The 18,080-nt window shown below is 44.3% G+C and overlaps 1 protein-coding gene across 3 annotated transcripts in view; it reads left to right on the top strand.

Moving 5' to 3' along the window:
- The window catches only part of ECE2 (endothelin converting enzyme 2), a 275,238-nt gene that overhangs the window by 141,103 nt on the left and 116,055 nt on the right, over nucleotides 1–18,080 (top strand). For all 3 annotated transcript variants that reach the window (XM_069212964.1, XM_069212966.1, XM_069212965.1), the window contains exon 3: nucleotides 14,491–14,635. In XM_069212964.1, the coding sequence (XP_069069065.1) occupies nucleotides 14,491–14,635 (145 nt within the window). The remainder of the gene's footprint in view (nucleotides 1–14,490; nucleotides 14,636–18,080) is intronic.

Here is an 18,080-nt window from a genome sequence, read left to right as displayed (position 1 = left end):
CAACGGGCTTTGCAGGATTAGCGTACAAATGTTTGACCCTAATCCTGCACAGCTCCGAACTAGATAAAAAAATTATGACACTAGTTCCCTAACTACCACCATGGTGGCGTTAAGGGGGTGCTAAGGGGCTCAAGAAAAGTGGCGCAGCACTGTGTGACTGGGTGCAGTGCCAATTTTCTTAAATCTAGCCCTCGGTCTTTCACATTGAGAGCCATAATGCAAAGAGTCGGTGAGGGAGCATGGGAGCGATGCCAACTAGAGAGACAATTCGGAAAGGTTGAATTGATGTAATATGTATCACAGACAATGTTTTAAATATTGTGTACTAGATGACACATAGGGGGTCATTCTGACCCTGGCGGTCTTGGACCGCCAGGGCAAGAATGACGGAAGCACCGCCAACAGGCTGCCGGTGCTTCATTTCCCATTCTGACCGCGGTGGTAAAGCCGCGGTCGCACCGCCGGGGACGGCGGTGTCCCGCCGATATTCCCCCGGCGGTGTTAATCCACCAGGGCAGCGCTGCAAGCAGCGCTGCCCTGGGGATTATGACCCCCTTACCGCCAGCCTGTTTCTGGTGGTTTACACCGCCAGGAAGAGGCTGGCGGTAAGGGGTGTCCTGGGGGCCCCTGCACTGCCCATGCCACTGGCATGGGCAGTGCAGGGGCCCACTAACAGGGCCCCGGCCTGCTTTTCACTGTCTGCATGGCAGACAGTGAAAAGCGCAACGGGTGCAACTGCACCCGTCGGACCGCCGCAACACCGCCAGCTCCTGTGTTGCGGCCTCATTCCCGCTGGGCCGGCGGGCGCTAACATGGTTAGCGCCCGCCGGCCCAGCGGGAATGTTGGAATGGGGGCCGCGTTATTGCGGCCGCTTGGCGGCCGCATGGCGGTTTCGCCAATGTTAGAATGACCCCCATAGTCAGTGGATCTTGGGACACCATTCTGGGATGTGATAAAATTTCTGAGGACCAAAAATCATCCATCCAACTATGTTCTAAACCTTTTGCAGCTTGCAATGACCAAAGAAGGGCGGCCAACAAAACAAGCATTGCTGAATTCAAAGCTTGAGAGTGTGGGACTTCAAGTTGTAAAGGAAAAACAATTCCATCTTTCTAACGAGTTGCAAAATATAATATCACCATATTACAACACAAAGTCAAGGTTTTGTCTTTAGACACAGGGCCCGGGGAGGACCCCATGATGCCCGGCCAGGAAGAATGGTACTCCAGGTTGTCAGGACCAATGACCTAAACTAATGTCTTCCTAGCTTGAAGCCTGTTACTCATCCACAGCTGGCTGGCAGTCACACTAGGACACAAAATGTACAGTAAATCGGAGGAGGGGGGTCACATTACAAAACGACCTTGGTTTCACCTGCGCAAGAGATTGGGGACAACCCCGACACCCTGATAATATCAACTAATAATGACTGTATGTAAACATTAAACAAAATAGGGGAAGGAAGTCAGCTGTGCAAAACAAGGGTGACTGATGGCATAGTCAGGGACCAGCTGCGGTCAGGTAAGACAGAAGATAGAAATGAACCAGGGAATGGATGACCAGTGATACTGAGGTTTAGTGATAATTAGTGCTTGTACTCGGACAGGGAGAGCATAAGTACGAGGTCAGAGAGCAATTAAAAGCCTGTAAATAGGAATAAGGGTCTGGAGTAATCTTAGTTGAGGGCCACAGTTCTGCAGACCTGGTTGACTCTGCTGCCAGATCCAATCTGTGTCAAGGAATGGACTATTTAGGCCCAGGGGACCATCGTAGTGGAGGTGGAGTAGTGGGGAAGAAGATATCAGAAAAGGCCAGAAAAATATCAGTCCATATCAGGGGCAGGATGTTGCTAAGTCAAAGTAAATCAGTGGTGGAAAGTTTAGGTCCAAAGTATGGTCAGCTGTGTGTGGCGGTATTCGATACAATCGTGAGAGGCCTAGAAGCAGTGGACGTCCAGCTTGACCCATTACAGTTACCTCAGAGTCATTACTGAAAGTCTGAGACCCCAGCCTAAACACTGTTGATGATTTGAAATGCAAAACAATACACAAAAAAGACAGAAACAAGCGTTCATGAAACACATACACAAACAATAACACAGTTTATTCAATTTACAAACAAATATACATAAAAAAATAATATAATGTTAATAGGAAGGTTGGAGCTTTTCTAAATTCTGTTGAAGCCAGACATCATCCATACAACATTCTGTTTGATGCACCTGGACTGCTCCCACAAACCAATCTGTGGAAACTAATTTTATTTTGGCCTCCAATTTCTAATTCCTTAAAATGTACAATATGTTTTAAAATAGTCAATTGTACATTTAGCCGCTTTATTAATCACATTTCAATAATCTGTAAATAGTATTTAATTTTCTTGGCAGTCACGGACCCCCTGAAGAGGCTTTGCAGACCCCCAGCGGTCCCTGTACCTCAGGTTGGGAACCACTGTCCTAAGGCTTACACAAAAAGTCATGAGGAGCTGCAGCCAATCGAGAAGAGTAAGACAAATAACAAGCACTTGTGATGAACTAAGCAATGATAAACTAGAACTTCTTGGAGAAGGTCACCATATGTGAAATCAGGAGAAAAATGACAAAGATTACCAATTCCGGGCCCATCAGAATTATGGGCCAGATGTAGCAAGGGGTTTTATCCATTCTGTGTCTATGGGAAAATGTGTTTGTACATATGGCCCTATATGTCTATGTTATTCACATGGGGATTTCAGCTGATAAAACTGAGAATCATTGCGGAAACACCGATTCCTGCTTGTCATTTAAAAAAAGCCTGCAGTCCCCAGTATTTCCCTGTCCCCAGACTACTGGGAAAGTAACAGCAATTCTAAGTGTCCACTTGTGATGAGCCCTTAAAGATCTACTCAATAAAGTCGATGGTCTGCTGTTTTCTGCCCCAGAGAGGGGTCTTGCATCCAGCCAGGGTAGCAATGGCTTAGTCCGGACGGGATTATGTTACCTTGCATTGATTTGTAAAGTGCATGGAAGCCTCCATCTAGACTTCCAGGTGCTGGAAGATTAGGCTACTTAAAGAGGTCAAACTATGAAGATTTCATGTCATGGGCTTAGGCTCATTATTGAGCTACGTTTTTGATGGAAAAACACAATCACACTAATGTTCAGCAAACAAAGTGGCAAATTCTAAACCATAAGCCCAATAGTGATCATGGGGGGAGGTAGTGCAGGGGGGTGGGAGCCTATATCTATGGAAGTGGGGAGAGAAAGGGAGAGCAAATAAAGAATCAGCAGTTCCTCATAGCTGGTAAAACAGCCCAGACAGATGACTTGGAAAAGTCACTAATCTGAAATTGGTCAGAAGCAGAGAAGACAAACCTTATCCCATCACATTTTACCAGGTCATCCGGGCATCCTTGATGCAGATGTGCCCAGATGGGCCTGCGGTTGGTGCTCCTTCAGAAGGGCGCTGGTGTGCTTGCAATGTGCCCGACTAGTGGTTGTGCAGGGTCCACCTTTAGGTGTCTGTGAGCTGGACCAGTAGATCAGAATTAAATATTTATTTTCTTGTTGAGGGATCACACAGAAGAGATCATATCACAGTAGCCACGGGATCCCTGCACTGGATCCCAATGCATGAACAAACAGATTTGTTTTTCAAACCCATTTGCATGATGTTTAGTAGCATGGCCCGATTCCCCCTCACTCCAGATCATTACAGGCACTGCCTCCAGCACTGAACATTTCTCCTACAAGTCATTGTTTTCAGGTGTATTAACCTAAGTAGTTCAATGGAAACAAAACAAGAATACAACACCCAGAAAGCATTTGATTATCAGACAAGTGCTGGCCTGGAAACAGTGTCTGTAACTACCTGTGGGGAGATGGTCACCTTATATTTAAATGCCTTCATAATCATGAGTCTGAAAACCGGGCATAAAGAAGCCATGCATACTCTCCTACCCAGTGCTTAATTTGAGCTGGTGGTTTCCGTGCTCGGCACTTGATTGTCAGCGCCGGTCCTTAAGACAGTCTGGCATATGGTGGCGCTGTTTGTCTGATTCATGGAAGAGCAGAACAACTGTTGTTTAAAAATTCAACATACATTAAAAATGACTAATTCCGGCCACCCACACCATTCTGATAGCCTTGGGGACCTGAAACAGTCTGAATTATCACACTTGCAGGAGTGTGAGGGTTAGTAGTTGTGTTTGTACCTTCATCGGCAGCGCTGGTGTGCAATGGGTGATGCAAGCTGCAGTGGTCTCCTGACGCGGGTCCTGGCACTTATTGTATTACAAATTAAGCGCTGCTCCTACCTGGAACAAGTAGATTCTAGATTAAGAGCTTTTGGTGGTCTCTTGGCACAAACGTATCTCTAGTCCAAGTTGGCTATAGATTTTTTCATATTGGGGCCCTTTTCTGGAAGTCCCTCCTGCCCTAACTCCACCCTTTCAAGTCCAGGACTGTTGCCAAAAAGGATCCGAGGCCACCCTCAATTCCAAAGTATTGCATGACCCTGGCCAAGAGATCCTCAGGGTAGTGTGAGAGTTACCAGGCAGTAAGTCAATCAGTCAACCTTTGAAGCTGAGAGTGTCCCCCAAAATGGCCGCCACAGAGGGAGGAGGAACAACGATCTCAACCAATCGCAGTACAGGTAAGTGCAAGTCTTAAGCAATCAATATGATCATGGCAGCAATCCAAAATTATGCAGCTGTATGGTCCACTTAGAATAACATTTCAAGCCAAATCAAGAATAGCACGTGTCCAGTAAGTCACCAACCCTCACCGTTTTACCCCTGACAGCTAGTAAGGTTACCGTGAGGGAATGAGCATAAAATAGGTTATTATCATATGAATTCAGTGCTATATTCCTGTATCCTTCCATTAATCCCCATTTCTCAGAGGTAAACTTGAAATAGTGTGACATTCTTGCATCCCACGGTTAGCCTACGATCCTGGTCCTTATCCCAGTTATTACCAGGTGAGATGATGTCACCACATGACAGGAACAAAGAACAAAAGGATCCTTGAAGAAGGCTAGCACCACCCCACTAACCTGTAGCCCCGCCCACCCCGCCTGTAGCTCCACCCACCTCAACCTGGGTGCCATAAAAGTGCCTGGCCCTCCTGGCTCCCCCTGTGTATATCCAATACCACGTCAAATGAGTGACAGGCGGGAGGGTGGGCAGGGTTTAATGAGTGCGGCGAGGATGAGATGGACTTGGGGTAATGAAGATTATCGGGAAGTAACCAGGGCGTTACTGGTACCCAAGAGAGTTGTAGCTTCCAATGCAGGAAGACCGCATCGGTACTCCTAGTCCTTCAGAAACAGGATGCCTTTCTCACATGTAACAGTGTGCATGACAAGCAAAGCAAACGGTACATACATGTCAGCCAGTGACAATGGAAAGGCACAAATAAGGCGAAAGCCTGCAAACACAGGGTAAATCTTTAGTATGAAATATTAGAAATATCTCCTTCACATGCATGGTCCCTTTGCATAAAACAATTTCACAACATCGGAAATCGCATTAATAAGGCCATTTGTCATTAAAATGCATTTCTATAAAATAACTCCATTTCCATTCTCCTCACTGCATTGTATACAACATCATGCATGTTAAAATGTATTCGTACATCCTTCTCCCATTTTTTTATATCCGTTATAAATGTGATAGCAGTTTATCATGCAAGCTGTAACCCCCTCCCCATGTCATCTATTTACAATATTGAATAATTTATACCGGGTAAGCTGGCAGCCGCTGTCATCTTCAAAGGTGACAGGTGCCTTTTTTTTTTATTTAGCAAGTTAGGGAATGATTTGCGTTTAATTAATCCTTTGTAGATTAAGTGCTTTGGGTAATTATGCTTCTCATTTCATCCTGCATAACGTGAGCATCTTCCATGAACCTAATAATTGCGTAGCAACTGGATCTCAACAGTTTAGCAGCCTGACTATTTTTATCTGACTGTAATTTAGTGTGTGCCGAATCTGAGTCCTGTGTGTAGCTTTGAGTCTGAATCATGTCAGGAGTGTACCTGATTCTCAGAGTTGTCACCAGCATCCATCATATGCCAGCCAAAATAATTATGCCATTAGCCTCATTCTTGGCAGCGGGGACAGACTACAGCCACTGTCATGTCTGCCAGGATGATTAAACGTGAAGTCTCTGTGACTGCACCCAGAATAATTTATTTTTATAACTCTATTTTATTGAGTTTATAATATAAACAACATAAAGACAAAAACAAAGCAGTGCATATCATTGTGAGATACCACAATATCTGTTGATCCCCTGAACGGAGGGAGATGACATATACAGACAAAAACATGGAGCATTTCCAATCATTGCAATAATAGATCCCCCCACCCCCCCTAGCCAAGGATCTCCCATGTAACCAATTCAGTCAGGTACAATGGTTACCAGCGTTACCACATCACCACAGTTGGTTGTCACCTTTTATGAGCAGCATAACATTCCACTGTCAACAATCATCATCTGTGCTCCGATCAGAGCTGAACTCCTCTACCCCTGTGAAGCGTTCTAATAGCGTACTCCAAGCCGTTATGTCTGTCAGTGTCCCCTCCTCCCTACGTGTCATCCTCATGTATTGCTCTTCAGCAACACCCCATTCCAGAACATCACGGATCCAGCTAGGAAAGGATGGGCTTTGTGTACTCATCGAGCCTATAGCTATCCTATGCTTAGCCAGCACCAGAGCGAGCTGTGCAAATCTATATGCGATGCGCCTACCCCGTGGTCTTCGTAGTATACCTAGCAGACAAGTCAAAGGTGCCGCTTCGAGCCCCAAATCGGTGACCCCGTCTATCTTTCGAACCACAACCCACCAAAATTGCTGCACCTCCCTAAAGGACCAAGCTAAGAGGAGAAAGGAGGCACCTATCTCCCCACATCACACCCAGAATAATTTAAGCCTCGCTGCCAGGATAATCATATTTCAGGTCTCAATCGCTGCACCAGGATACATTGCAGTATTAGTCAAGATAGCCAGGATATTGGGAGCCTTGGGCGTATTCATTTTAGTCAAGATAGAATCAATCAGCTTCATGTCAGCTTGCAATAGTATATTTTAAGCTTCAGTCATCGTAGCTAGGATCAAATGCAAACACAGTAATGTCTGCCAGGGTAATAAAACCTGCAGTCTCTATCACTGCACCCAGAATAATTACAGTCTCGCTGCCAAAATAATTATATTTCAGGTCTCAATCATTGCACAAGGGGGCATTGCAGACTTTATACAAGAAAGGGGGTGGGTAGTGGTGGTTGAAAGGGGCGCACTTCCCACACGTTGAGCAAGTATAATCAATAGTAATTCATGTCGATAATCATGCAGAAATGGGGTGGACTATGGTGCTATGTGGTAAAAATGCTCCACTACCAAGGGCATAAAGTAGTGCTTCAAAGAAACACCATACATGAAATTTAACACAGAAGCCTCAGCACTCAATCAATGTTCATAATAAAAACGTCCTCCAGTTGAGCTGGTTGTAGTGGAATCCATTAATTAGTAGACCAGGGCATCAAAGTAATCGGTTGAGCCTTGTTCCATAAAAACGGCCAAGTAGTCGGTTGAGCATTGTTCCATAAACACAGCCAACACATGTTTCGTCACAACAGGTGACTTTTTCAAGGCTCCTTATGTAAACAGGCTCAGAAGAAGTAGTACTCACATCCATGAGACGGCACAGTAAGTAGAGAGATAAATGAGGTAATTAACTAGTAAACTAAACAGGGTAATGGGTAAACCCTGCTTACCATGACCATGGTAAGTCTTGTGCCTGGTATGAGGCGACTGCACCTGTGCAGGAAAAATATATAATTCCAGTCTTGCTGCCAAAATACTCATATTTCAGGTCTCAATCACTGCACCAGGGGGTATTGCAGACTTAAATAAACCATCCAGCATATTTCAAGCTAAGCCTCATATATTTTAGTCGAGACAAAATCAATCACTTTCGTGTCAGCTGGCAATGCTATATTTAAAGGATCAATTGTTGCAGCTAAGATCGGATGCAGTCACTGTCATGGCCTCTAGCATCATTAAACCTGAAGTCTTCACTACAGCAACCAGAATAATGACTCCTCCGCATCCTGGATAATCACATTCCAGGTCTCCATCATTGCACCAGGGTGCATTGCAGACTTAACATAGTCGCCAGGACAGAATCAATGACCTTCAAGTCTCAATCATCACAGCTAGAATCGAATGCAGCCACTGTCATGTCTGCCAGGATGAACAAACCTGAAGCCCCTATAACTGCAACACGAATAAATACTCTCTTGCAGCCAGGATATTCATATTGAGGTCTCAATCATTGCATCAGGGTACTTTGCCGTGTTAATCAAGCCAGCCAGGATACTGGGAGCCTAAGGCTTAGTCATTGTGGCAAGGACAGAATCAATCACCTTCATGTCAGCTGGAAGAATTATATTTTATGTCTCAATCCTTGTGGCCAGGATTGAATTCCGTCACAGTCGTGTCTGCTAGGGTGATTATACGTGAAGTCTCTTATCACTTCAGCCTGAATAATTACACAATTTCAGCCAGGATATTCATATTCCAGGTCTCAATCACTGCTCCAGGGTACATTGCACTTTTAATTAGGACATTGATATCCTAAGCCTTAGTCATAGTAGCAGGACAGAATGCAATCACCGTCATGTTAGCCGGGATACGTAATATTTTATGTCTCAGTCATCTGAGTCATAATAGATTGCAGTTACAACCAAGCAAGTCAGGATAAGAATGTTTTATGTCTCACTTATTACAGCCAAAATAACTATTGTCAGTCATGCCAACCTACCAGGATAATTACCGGAGTAATTGCAGCAGAAATACATTGTATTCTCAGTCTATTTGTTTGCTGTTTGCAAATCGCTCCAATATTAAGTTAGTTTAGCGGGGCTATAGAAAAATTATAAAATAAAAGTAAAATTCACCTGAGATAGTTAAAGCATGTGTCAGTCTTTCCAATCACTACTGACTGCAGCCACAGTCATGTCTGCCAGGGTAATTATTCTTGATGCTTATATAATTGAACCCAGAATAATTACTCCCCCGCTGTCAGGATAATGATATTCCAGCTCTCAGTCACTGCACGAAGTTACGTTGTAGTCTTAATCAAGCCAAGGAGGAGAATGATAGCCTAAGCCTCATTCAGAGTCTCTGGTATCTGTCATCGTGTGACGTTCAAGATTTCTTCTGATTATATGATTTATATCACTCAAGTATGTGAGATGGCCCTGAAGAAGGTAGAACGGATAACCAGAGGAATTTCACCGAAATGTGCATCGCCCGTTTTTAAAGATCCACTGTTCTCTGCCTGTGAAGAACTTAATTTTGCACAACAAGGACTTGTTTTTAATGTTTAATGGAGTTTGTAAATGACATACAATGGTCATTTGGTTTGGCGCTGAGTTTCAGTCAATAATGTGTGTAAATAAAATTGTGCGATGAATTTAAAAGATTGGTTAGAAATTTTTTGTAGCACAATATAATAGTTGACACAATTCTCAAAACTTTGAATTTGGTATTATATAGTACATCAGAACTGTATAACAGAGCTATAGAAATGGGTGGGTGCACAAGAATTTATTTGTTTTGGTATTTTCAGTAGACATTTTTCCTACTGCCTTTTTTCTTCAAGTAGTTGTTATATTTTAAGAGCAGGTTCCAATCAGAATGGATTGCTTTTCATTAATTTGCATGCATTCATTTGTAATTGCATTTATGTAGCGCTTTATACCACTGGCGAGGAGCTGACGTCGGCCATTACCTTTTAAGTCTCGATCATTGCAGTCGGGCAGGTTGCAGTCCCAGTCATGCCAGCTAAGATGATTAATGTAAGTCTCCAATCTATGCAGCCAAGATAGTTTGCAGCGTCAATCACACGAGTCAGGATAACTTTTGAATGATTCTTAGACATGTCAGCCATGGGATTATTTCCTAGAAGTAGCATTGAGGTCAATCCAGATTGCACCATTCATGGTATTGCACCCAGCTGGTAACAGCTCCTTGGAAAAATGTGGGTGAAGGGGCTAGATGCCCTTCGTGCCTCACTCACAGCACAAAATATATCAGCGAGAATTGTAAATCTCAATCTTTTCTGCCAATGAAGTTTCCAAAGTGATCCCAATAACGTCAGTCGACTTATTTGTGTTCTAAGACTCAATCATTGAGGCAGAAGTCAGCACTCATTTCTGCATGTCACACAGAGCGAGATCTTCTATTTGATAACTGAAGTTCTGTGTTCTATGATATCTGCGAGTTATCTCTGCTACCTGAGGCCTTACCATGTAAATTCTCTGTAATATTAAAGTTAGCTCTGCCGACTAAAGCCAAAGTATGTACATTCTGTTTTATTTGAGGGCAGCGAGGGATGGCTTTGGCGTTTTTTTTTTACCCGAACTCTGAAAAGTCTCTTTTACCACATTTCACCAGTTCTTTGATTTTTTGGGTTTAGGGTTTGGGGTGGTAAGAATCCCCCTTAAGATCCAGACTCCAAGTATTTGTTAGATATTAGAAATTCTCCTTTAAAATTCCTGTGTTCGACCCTGTCTGAGAAGTATGCTTTAAAACTGACAGATCCAACATAAAAGCATGTCCAAGTGTAATATCACACACCTCAGTGACTCTCATTCAAGTAACCTAAGGAGAATGATCCCCTGCATTATGCATGGTAGACATGCAACTGACTCGACCATAGGCACAGGAAAAGTGAGTCCTTACATGAATCACATGAATCACACACACGCATAATCAATTGTGCTTATTTTATCGACTTACAAATGATGAAGTGCTGATTCACCCGCACGCTTCAAAAACTGTAGAACAGGGGTTTCTAACCTGTGGTCCTGGGACCTCTGGGGGTCCGCGAAGCCTCCTCAGGGGGTCCACGACTGCTTAGAAAATGAAATAATATTAACAGATTATGTCCCCAGCTTTCAGTAATGAGTCAGTGGGGGGGTCCCCAGATTCGAATTATGATTCAGTGGGGGACCCAGGTTCCAGTAATGATAAAGTAGGGGTCCACAAAAGTCAAAAGTTTGGGAACCACTACTGTAGAACTTAGATATCTTCAGCAGGTGCATTGATATAGTGCGAAAACATACTTCAGAGTTGATATGCTTGTTGTATTGAGATAACATTGACAGCACTATTTTGCTGGTTGTATCACCTACATGATGTTCAGTCATTATCTGCTGAGTCAAATCATGAGTGTGTGTTTCTGCTGCATGTGATTCACAGTCATGTGAGTAGGCCTGGCAGGGGCTACTTGAGTAGTAATGCAGAGGGGACTGACCTATTTTTGTTAGTTTCCCTGCATAGCTCAGCACAGCCAGTTGAGATGCATTGTCCTTTCTGGATTTCTGAGATCCACCAGGCAGAAGATTCACCTTTCCAGTGCTCTCAAATAGTTTGCCTGCACTGTCTTTTTGGATCCAGTTGGCGATTGAAATGTGTCTGTTGTGTATATTCTCATCTTCTTTAGAACACATGGACTGGGCATAATTAGCTTTTAGCCAGGTTACAGATAATAGTGTGAGCACTGGACATTATATATATATATATATATATATATATATATACATACATACATACCATGAGGACAAATATCAGTCTTAGTTACAGGATAACACTCTCTCCGTAATCGAAAGTCTGGGTGTTGATACACATTCCCTCAGGATACATTGTGGCGTTGGAACAACAGACACCTTACGTCTTTTTTAAAAGCTACCCTGAGATGTTGTTTTGATGGCTTTGGGAAGGTTGTTCCAGATCTCAGGACACATGAAAGAGAAGGACCATTATAGGTTCTTTCTCTATCTGAATGATGGATTTGAAGAATAGGGCTTAGAAGCTCTTAGCTCGCCCTGGACATGTTTCTGAGCAAGTTAGGCTGGGGCGCCAGAGGACAGTGCCTTGTAATTGATGCAGGTTAGCTTAGAGATGCTTTTTACCTCAATGGCGAGCGTATTCCGTGTGATCAGAGTTAGACAGATATGATTACAGTTTCTTGAGCAGGTTGCAAGCCAGGCCTCTGTATGTAAAGCTGCTTTGAGAGGAGCTTAGCGTAGTCCAGATGTAATCCTGACTAGCACAAGGGAATGATTCTCTTCTATAAAATGATCTACTGGAATGCAAGATTATATACCTTGTAGGAATCTGAGCTTAGTTGTCCTCCTTTAGCCAGTGATTTGATGTGCACCTGCAGGTTCACATTATTGTCCAAGAAGAAGCTTACAAATTGGGCACGTTCCACAATGGTGTGCCTAGACCTGAGAAGAGCCTTTGGGTGTGAGATCAGAAGACACTGTTTCAGTGGGTTTAAAGTGATTTAAGGTATCCAGGACTGGATGTCCGTCAGACGTTAGGCTGCGATTTCAATGCCGTCGGTGGAGAACATTTTCATATAGATCCAAATATTGTTAATTCAAAAGCTGTAATGATTGCATGTTTGGGAGAGAAGCCGAACAATGAAAAAGCTACAGGAACTAACATGACATTTTGGAAAATTCTCTGGTTGGTATCTCAAGAAGACAAGTTCAAAACTTAAGCGAAGCTCAAGCAGAAGGTTGGCTTCTGAAGAAAATGAAATCTCACAAATTCTGTGAATTTCAAGCATAAAACAATTTCACCAAAGTCTAGTCAAGTTCACAGCCAGGATGACCGGTGGTGGAACAGGGGATGATGTATTGTCCCCAAATTATTGAAGTCACACTCAGTAGATTTTCTTAAGCTGCAAAAGGAAACTGCGAAATTTTCAGAGAAATGGGAAACCAACAGGTTTATCTCATCTTCACCCGCTGAGTAATGCTCTTGTAGGCAAGATTGTTAGGAGTCAAAACACAACCTGTCAGTGTATCCTGTACCTGCAGGTGATAAGATACAGCCCCACCCTGATCTCAGAAACCAGCACACACACAAGTATTGGTATTTTATTTTTTTTAGATTATTTATTTTACACTATTCATGTACAGATTACTTAAACAAGAATGAGTGTAAATTGATTTACAGTTTAGCAAGTAAAATATATAGTCAACATAGAAAGCGTTAGATACGCCCCAACCATACTTCATCAGACATCCCTAATCACTAAGTCTAATCCTACCTAAGTTACAACTAGTTGTCTAAAGGTGGAGTTATATTATCTATTCATATACACCAAGTCATGAAAAGCATCCACGCCTACTTATAACACCTTACGGCCTGAAGCCAGAAGTGTGCGTCAGTATCCCTCCATCACTGGTCTGTATGCCTACCACCACCCCAACACCGCTACCTTTCTTATGCGTGGTGCTCTGTCCAGCAAATAGCGGTCCGCTTGCACTCAGCTATATATGATAGCAAACCTATGTTTACATACAATTATCTTTATGGTATTTTGGTAACCAGTGCATTTTCAATATATTATTTGTTCCACTATATTATGGTAATACGCCATCTGCAGGTTATTGAAAAAAAATGTGGTCCAATAGTCTTGAATCATCCATGGCAACCAGAAGGATGCTGTTGCTCGCCGGTTACATCATCTTTGAAGGCATAACTCTAGCCCTGGGACTGTAAAACATTGATGTATCTTGAGCCCGCACTCTGTACTGTAGTAGGTCTCAGTGTGGCTTATGCATCCTAAACACTTCTCTCTTTTTTCTCCTACTCTCTTCATTTTCACCTCCCATGTCTGCCTCTTGCCTGGCTGCTCTATTGGTCACTAATTACCTCCACTTCTCTCTTTCCTTCCCTTGCTGCTTTTGTCTTTCCTTTTTCTGTTTTGTTCTTTCTCCTTTTCACTCCTTTTTCCACTTCTTTGGCCTTCCTCCTCCTACCTTTCTTCCTTCCTACCTTTCTTCATTCCTTCCTTCCTTCCCCTTTCCCTCCTTCCTTTCTTCCACCCTCACCCTCCTTCCCTACCGTTCCCTTACCTTTTCCTTCCTTCCTTTCTTCCATCCGTCCTTCCTTCATTCATTCCTTCCTCCCTTCCCTTCCCTTCCCTTCTTTCTTCCTTCTTTCTTTCTTCCTTCCTTCCTTCCTTCTCTCCTACCTTCCTTCCACTTTCCTTCCTTCCTTGCTTCCTTCCTTCCTTCCTTCCACCCTCCCCCTCCTTCCCTTTCTTCCTTCCTTACTTCCTTCGTTCCCTTCTTCCTTCCTTCCTTCCTTCTTTCTTTCCCTCCCTCCATTCTTCATTCCTTCCTTCCTTACACCCTCCCCCTCCTTCCTTTCCCTTCCTTCCTTCCTTCCCTTCTTTCTTCCTTCTTTCCGTCTTTCCTTCCCTCCATTTTTCATTCCATCCTTCCTTCCTTCCTTCCTCTTCCTTCCCTTGTCCTTTTGTGTATCAAATATGTTCTTCTTCCCTTTCCTCATATTTTCCTTTCTTCTTCTTGCTCTCTTCATTACTTCCTTCTATCCTACCTTCTTCTGTATCTACTCTACCACCCCCTCCTTCCTTCTTCCATCCTCTCTCCCAATCCATTCCATCATTATTGCTTAGGTCGGGTTCCGGAAGGGTCGGGCATACTTCCTGGGTCCCTTGGGTGCCAGGACTCAGCTGGAGCTGGTCCTGTGTCTGGTGTCCCTGTTGCTGGCCATCCTCCTCTTTGGCTGTGTGATCGCTCTGGGAGTCCAGTACAGCAAAGGTAAGAGGAACAGCGGGCGCTTCCCAGCCATTGCCAACACCACACCGTTCTCCGGGCACTTAACAACAACCCTGCAGTGACCCAGAGCACTCCAAAGCACCATATCATACCAAGAACTAGTATCCATTTGAACTCCACATCTCAGGTTCCTCAACACTTTTCCTCCAACTCCAAGGAGATGCATACCACCACATTACCCCTTAATCATTTCGCCTCGGTGTCTTCGTCAGAGTGGTCAGAAGTGGAACAAATTGTCTGGTAACCTGTGGTAACCTGAATTCTGAAAGCTCCAGGGAGTTGTGATGCCAATTTACATCCAAAGTCTGTATAAAGTTAGAAAACCAATAAAGATGTTTGGAAATGTCCTGCATGATTCAATGTCCCACTTACCTGTTCAATTGATGCAAATACTGGGATTCTAACCTCGTCCTTCAAGTTAGCTATTCTTTATCCAGTATCCTTGGAAGTCCACTATCCCTTGGTGCCCCCTTCCTTCTCCAGGAAATTTGCTAAGATCCTTTTCCTAAACCCAAAGCCCTTGTATTTCGGGCTCTGGGTTTAGGAATCGGAATGGCGCATTTCCTGCCTGCTCCGTTCTTAACTTTGATGCTGATAAATTTCCTTGCCATGAGATGCTGTTCTTAAACCAGTTGCACCAATGATCTGTGCATCCTGTCACTGATGGGACACACTCTCTCCAGCTCCTCCACTGAGACAGGTAACTGGTTCAGGGCTTCTACAGCCAACGTATTAGGGATCACACAGGATACATTATCTCCCTGGGGTTGAGCTCCTGCCTCCGTGGCTGGGAGTCTTGGCCAAGCACTCTATACGCCAGTGGTTCTTAACCTTTTGGCTTCTCTGGACCCCAGTTAACCATTACTGGAACAAAGTGACCCCCCCTGAATCATTATTGGAATCTGGATCCCCCACTGAGTCGTTACTCTAAGCCAGGGATCCCAGGCTAGGCATTTTCCATAATTTGAACTGCAAAACAATATACAAAACATACAGAAATATGCATTCATCAAACACATATACAACTGATTACATATTTTGTTGAATTCACAAACAAATATAAAACAAATCAATTTTTTTTTAACTTTAATGGGAAGGTTGGAGCTTTTCTAAATTCAATTGAGGCAGCCTATCGTCCATACTAAATTATGTTTGATGCACTTGCACTGCTCCCACAAATCAATCTGAGGAAACAAACTTCATGTGTAGCCTCCAGTTTCAAACTCCTTCACATTTACAGAAGGTTTTAAAATGTTCAATTTTACTTCATTATATTCAGTTTATTAATCTGCTAATATTGTTTAATTTTCTAAGCAATCAGGCATCCTCATAGTAGGCTCGGTGGACTCCCACGAGTCTCTGGACCACAGACTAAGAACCACTGGTATTCGGTGTTGTCCTGCTAATGGCAAACCCCACATCTGTTTCCTCCTTGGATCTCTTTATGTACTCACTCAAATGTAAGGTCACAAACAAGGCTAACCTATGTTCTTTGTGTTTAAGCGAGGATAAAACAGAACCCCAAGGGTGATAGGTCGTGTAGTCTCAGACTTCCTTTGCCTGGTCAAAACAAATACTTGACTCTGATGCCTGGTAGTCTGTGCTCCTTTCTCATGTGCCTCATCTGTTTGACACAAAACATGCCCAGGTCTCTTTTCCAATTCTCTTGTACCTATTTATCCTTTGTGGTACTGAGCATTGTCATTCACTGTGAGGAACTGCAAGTTTGGACCAGAAAGTCTAAAACTCCACCACGTCCCCCAAGTTGTGATAGGAATGTGGTCAGTGGTAAGCCCGGGCTGTCTCATTGGCTCACGGCACCTGCTTATTGGGATGTGAAGGCTACCAGTGCCATAGTGTAGGAAGTTGGCTCTGTATGCACTATTTCAAAGTAAGGAATAGTATGCACAGAGTCCAAGGGTTCCCCTTAGAGGTAAGATAGTGGCAAAAAGAGGTCATACCAATGCTCTATTTTGTGGTAGTGTGGTCGAGCAGTAGGCTTATCAAAGGAGTAGTGTTAAGCATTTGTTGTACATACACACAGGCAATAAATGAGGAACACACACTCAGAGACAATTCCATGCCAATAGGTTTTGTAATAGAATAATATCTTTTCTTAGTTTATTTTAAGAACCACAGGTTCAAATTCTACATGTAATATCTCATTTGAAAGGTATTGCAGGTAGGTACTTTAGGAACTTTGAATAATTACAGTAGCATATATACTTTTCACATAAAACACAAATAGCTGTTTTAAAAGTGTACACAGTGCAATTTTCACAGTTCCTGAGGGAGGTAAAGTATTGTTAGGTTTTGCAGGTAAGTAAACCACCTACGGGGTTAAGATTGGGGTCCAAGGTAGCCCACCGTTGGGGGTTCAGAGCAACCCCAAAGTTACCACACCAGCAGCTCAGGGCCAGTCAGGTGCAGAGTTCAAAGCGGTGCCCAAAACGCATAGGCTTCAATGGAGAGAAGGGGGTGCCCCGGTTCCAGTCTGCCAGCAGGTAAGTACCCGCGTCTTCGGAGGGCAGACCAGGGGGGTTTTGTAGGGCACCGGGGGGGACACAAGTTCACACAAAAAGTACACCCTCAGCGGCACTGGGGCGGCCGGGTGCAGTGTAGAAACAAGCGTTGGGTTTCCAATGTAAATCAATGGGAGACCAAGGGGTCTCTTCAGCGATGCAGGCAGGCAAGGGGGGGGCTCCTCGGGGTAGCCACCACCTGGGCAAGGGAGAGGGCCTCCTGGGGGTCACTCCTGCACTGGAGTTCCGATCCTTCAGGTGCTGGGGGCTGCGGGTGCAGGGTCTTTTCCAGCCGTCAGGATTTTAGAGTCAGGCAGTCGCGGTCAGGGGGAGCCTGGGGATTCCCTCTGCAGGCGTCGCTGTGGGGGCTCAGGTGGGACAACTTTGGTTACTCACAGTCTCGAAGTCGCCGGAGGGTCCTCCCTGAGGTGTTGGTTCTCCACCAGTCGAGTCGGGGTCACCGGGTGCAGTGTTGCAAGTCTCACGCTTCTTGCGGGGATTGCAGGGGTCTTTAAATCTGCTCCTCTGAAACAAAGTTGCAGTCTTTGTTGAACAGGGCCGCTGTTCTCGGGAGTTTCTTGGTCTCTTGAAAGCAGGGCAGTCCTCTGAGGATTCAGAGGTCGCTGGTCCTGGAGAAAGCGTCGCTGGAGCAGGTTTCTTTAGAAGGCAGGAGACAGGTCGGTAGGACTGGGGCCAAAGCAGTTGGTGTCTTCTTTCTTCTTCTGCAGGGGTTTTCAGCTCAGCAGTCTTCTTCTTCGGTAAGTTGCAGGAATCTAAATTCTTAGGTTCAGGGGAGCCCTTAAATACTAAATTTAAGGGCGTGTTTAGGTCTGGGGGGTTAGTAGCCAATGGCTACTAGCCCTGAGGGTGGGTACACCCTCTTTGTGCCTCCTCCCAAGGGGAGG

This window comes from Pleurodeles waltl, chromosome 11 (assembly GCF_031143425.1).
Source record: "Pleurodeles waltl isolate 20211129_DDA chromosome 11, aPleWal1.hap1.20221129, whole genome shotgun sequence".
Classification (NCBI taxonomy): domain Eukaryota; kingdom Metazoa; phylum Chordata; class Amphibia; order Caudata; family Salamandridae; genus Pleurodeles; species Pleurodeles waltl.
The sequence above is the reverse complement of the archived record's forward strand: the minus strand, read 5'-3'. Positions and strand labels throughout refer to the sequence as shown.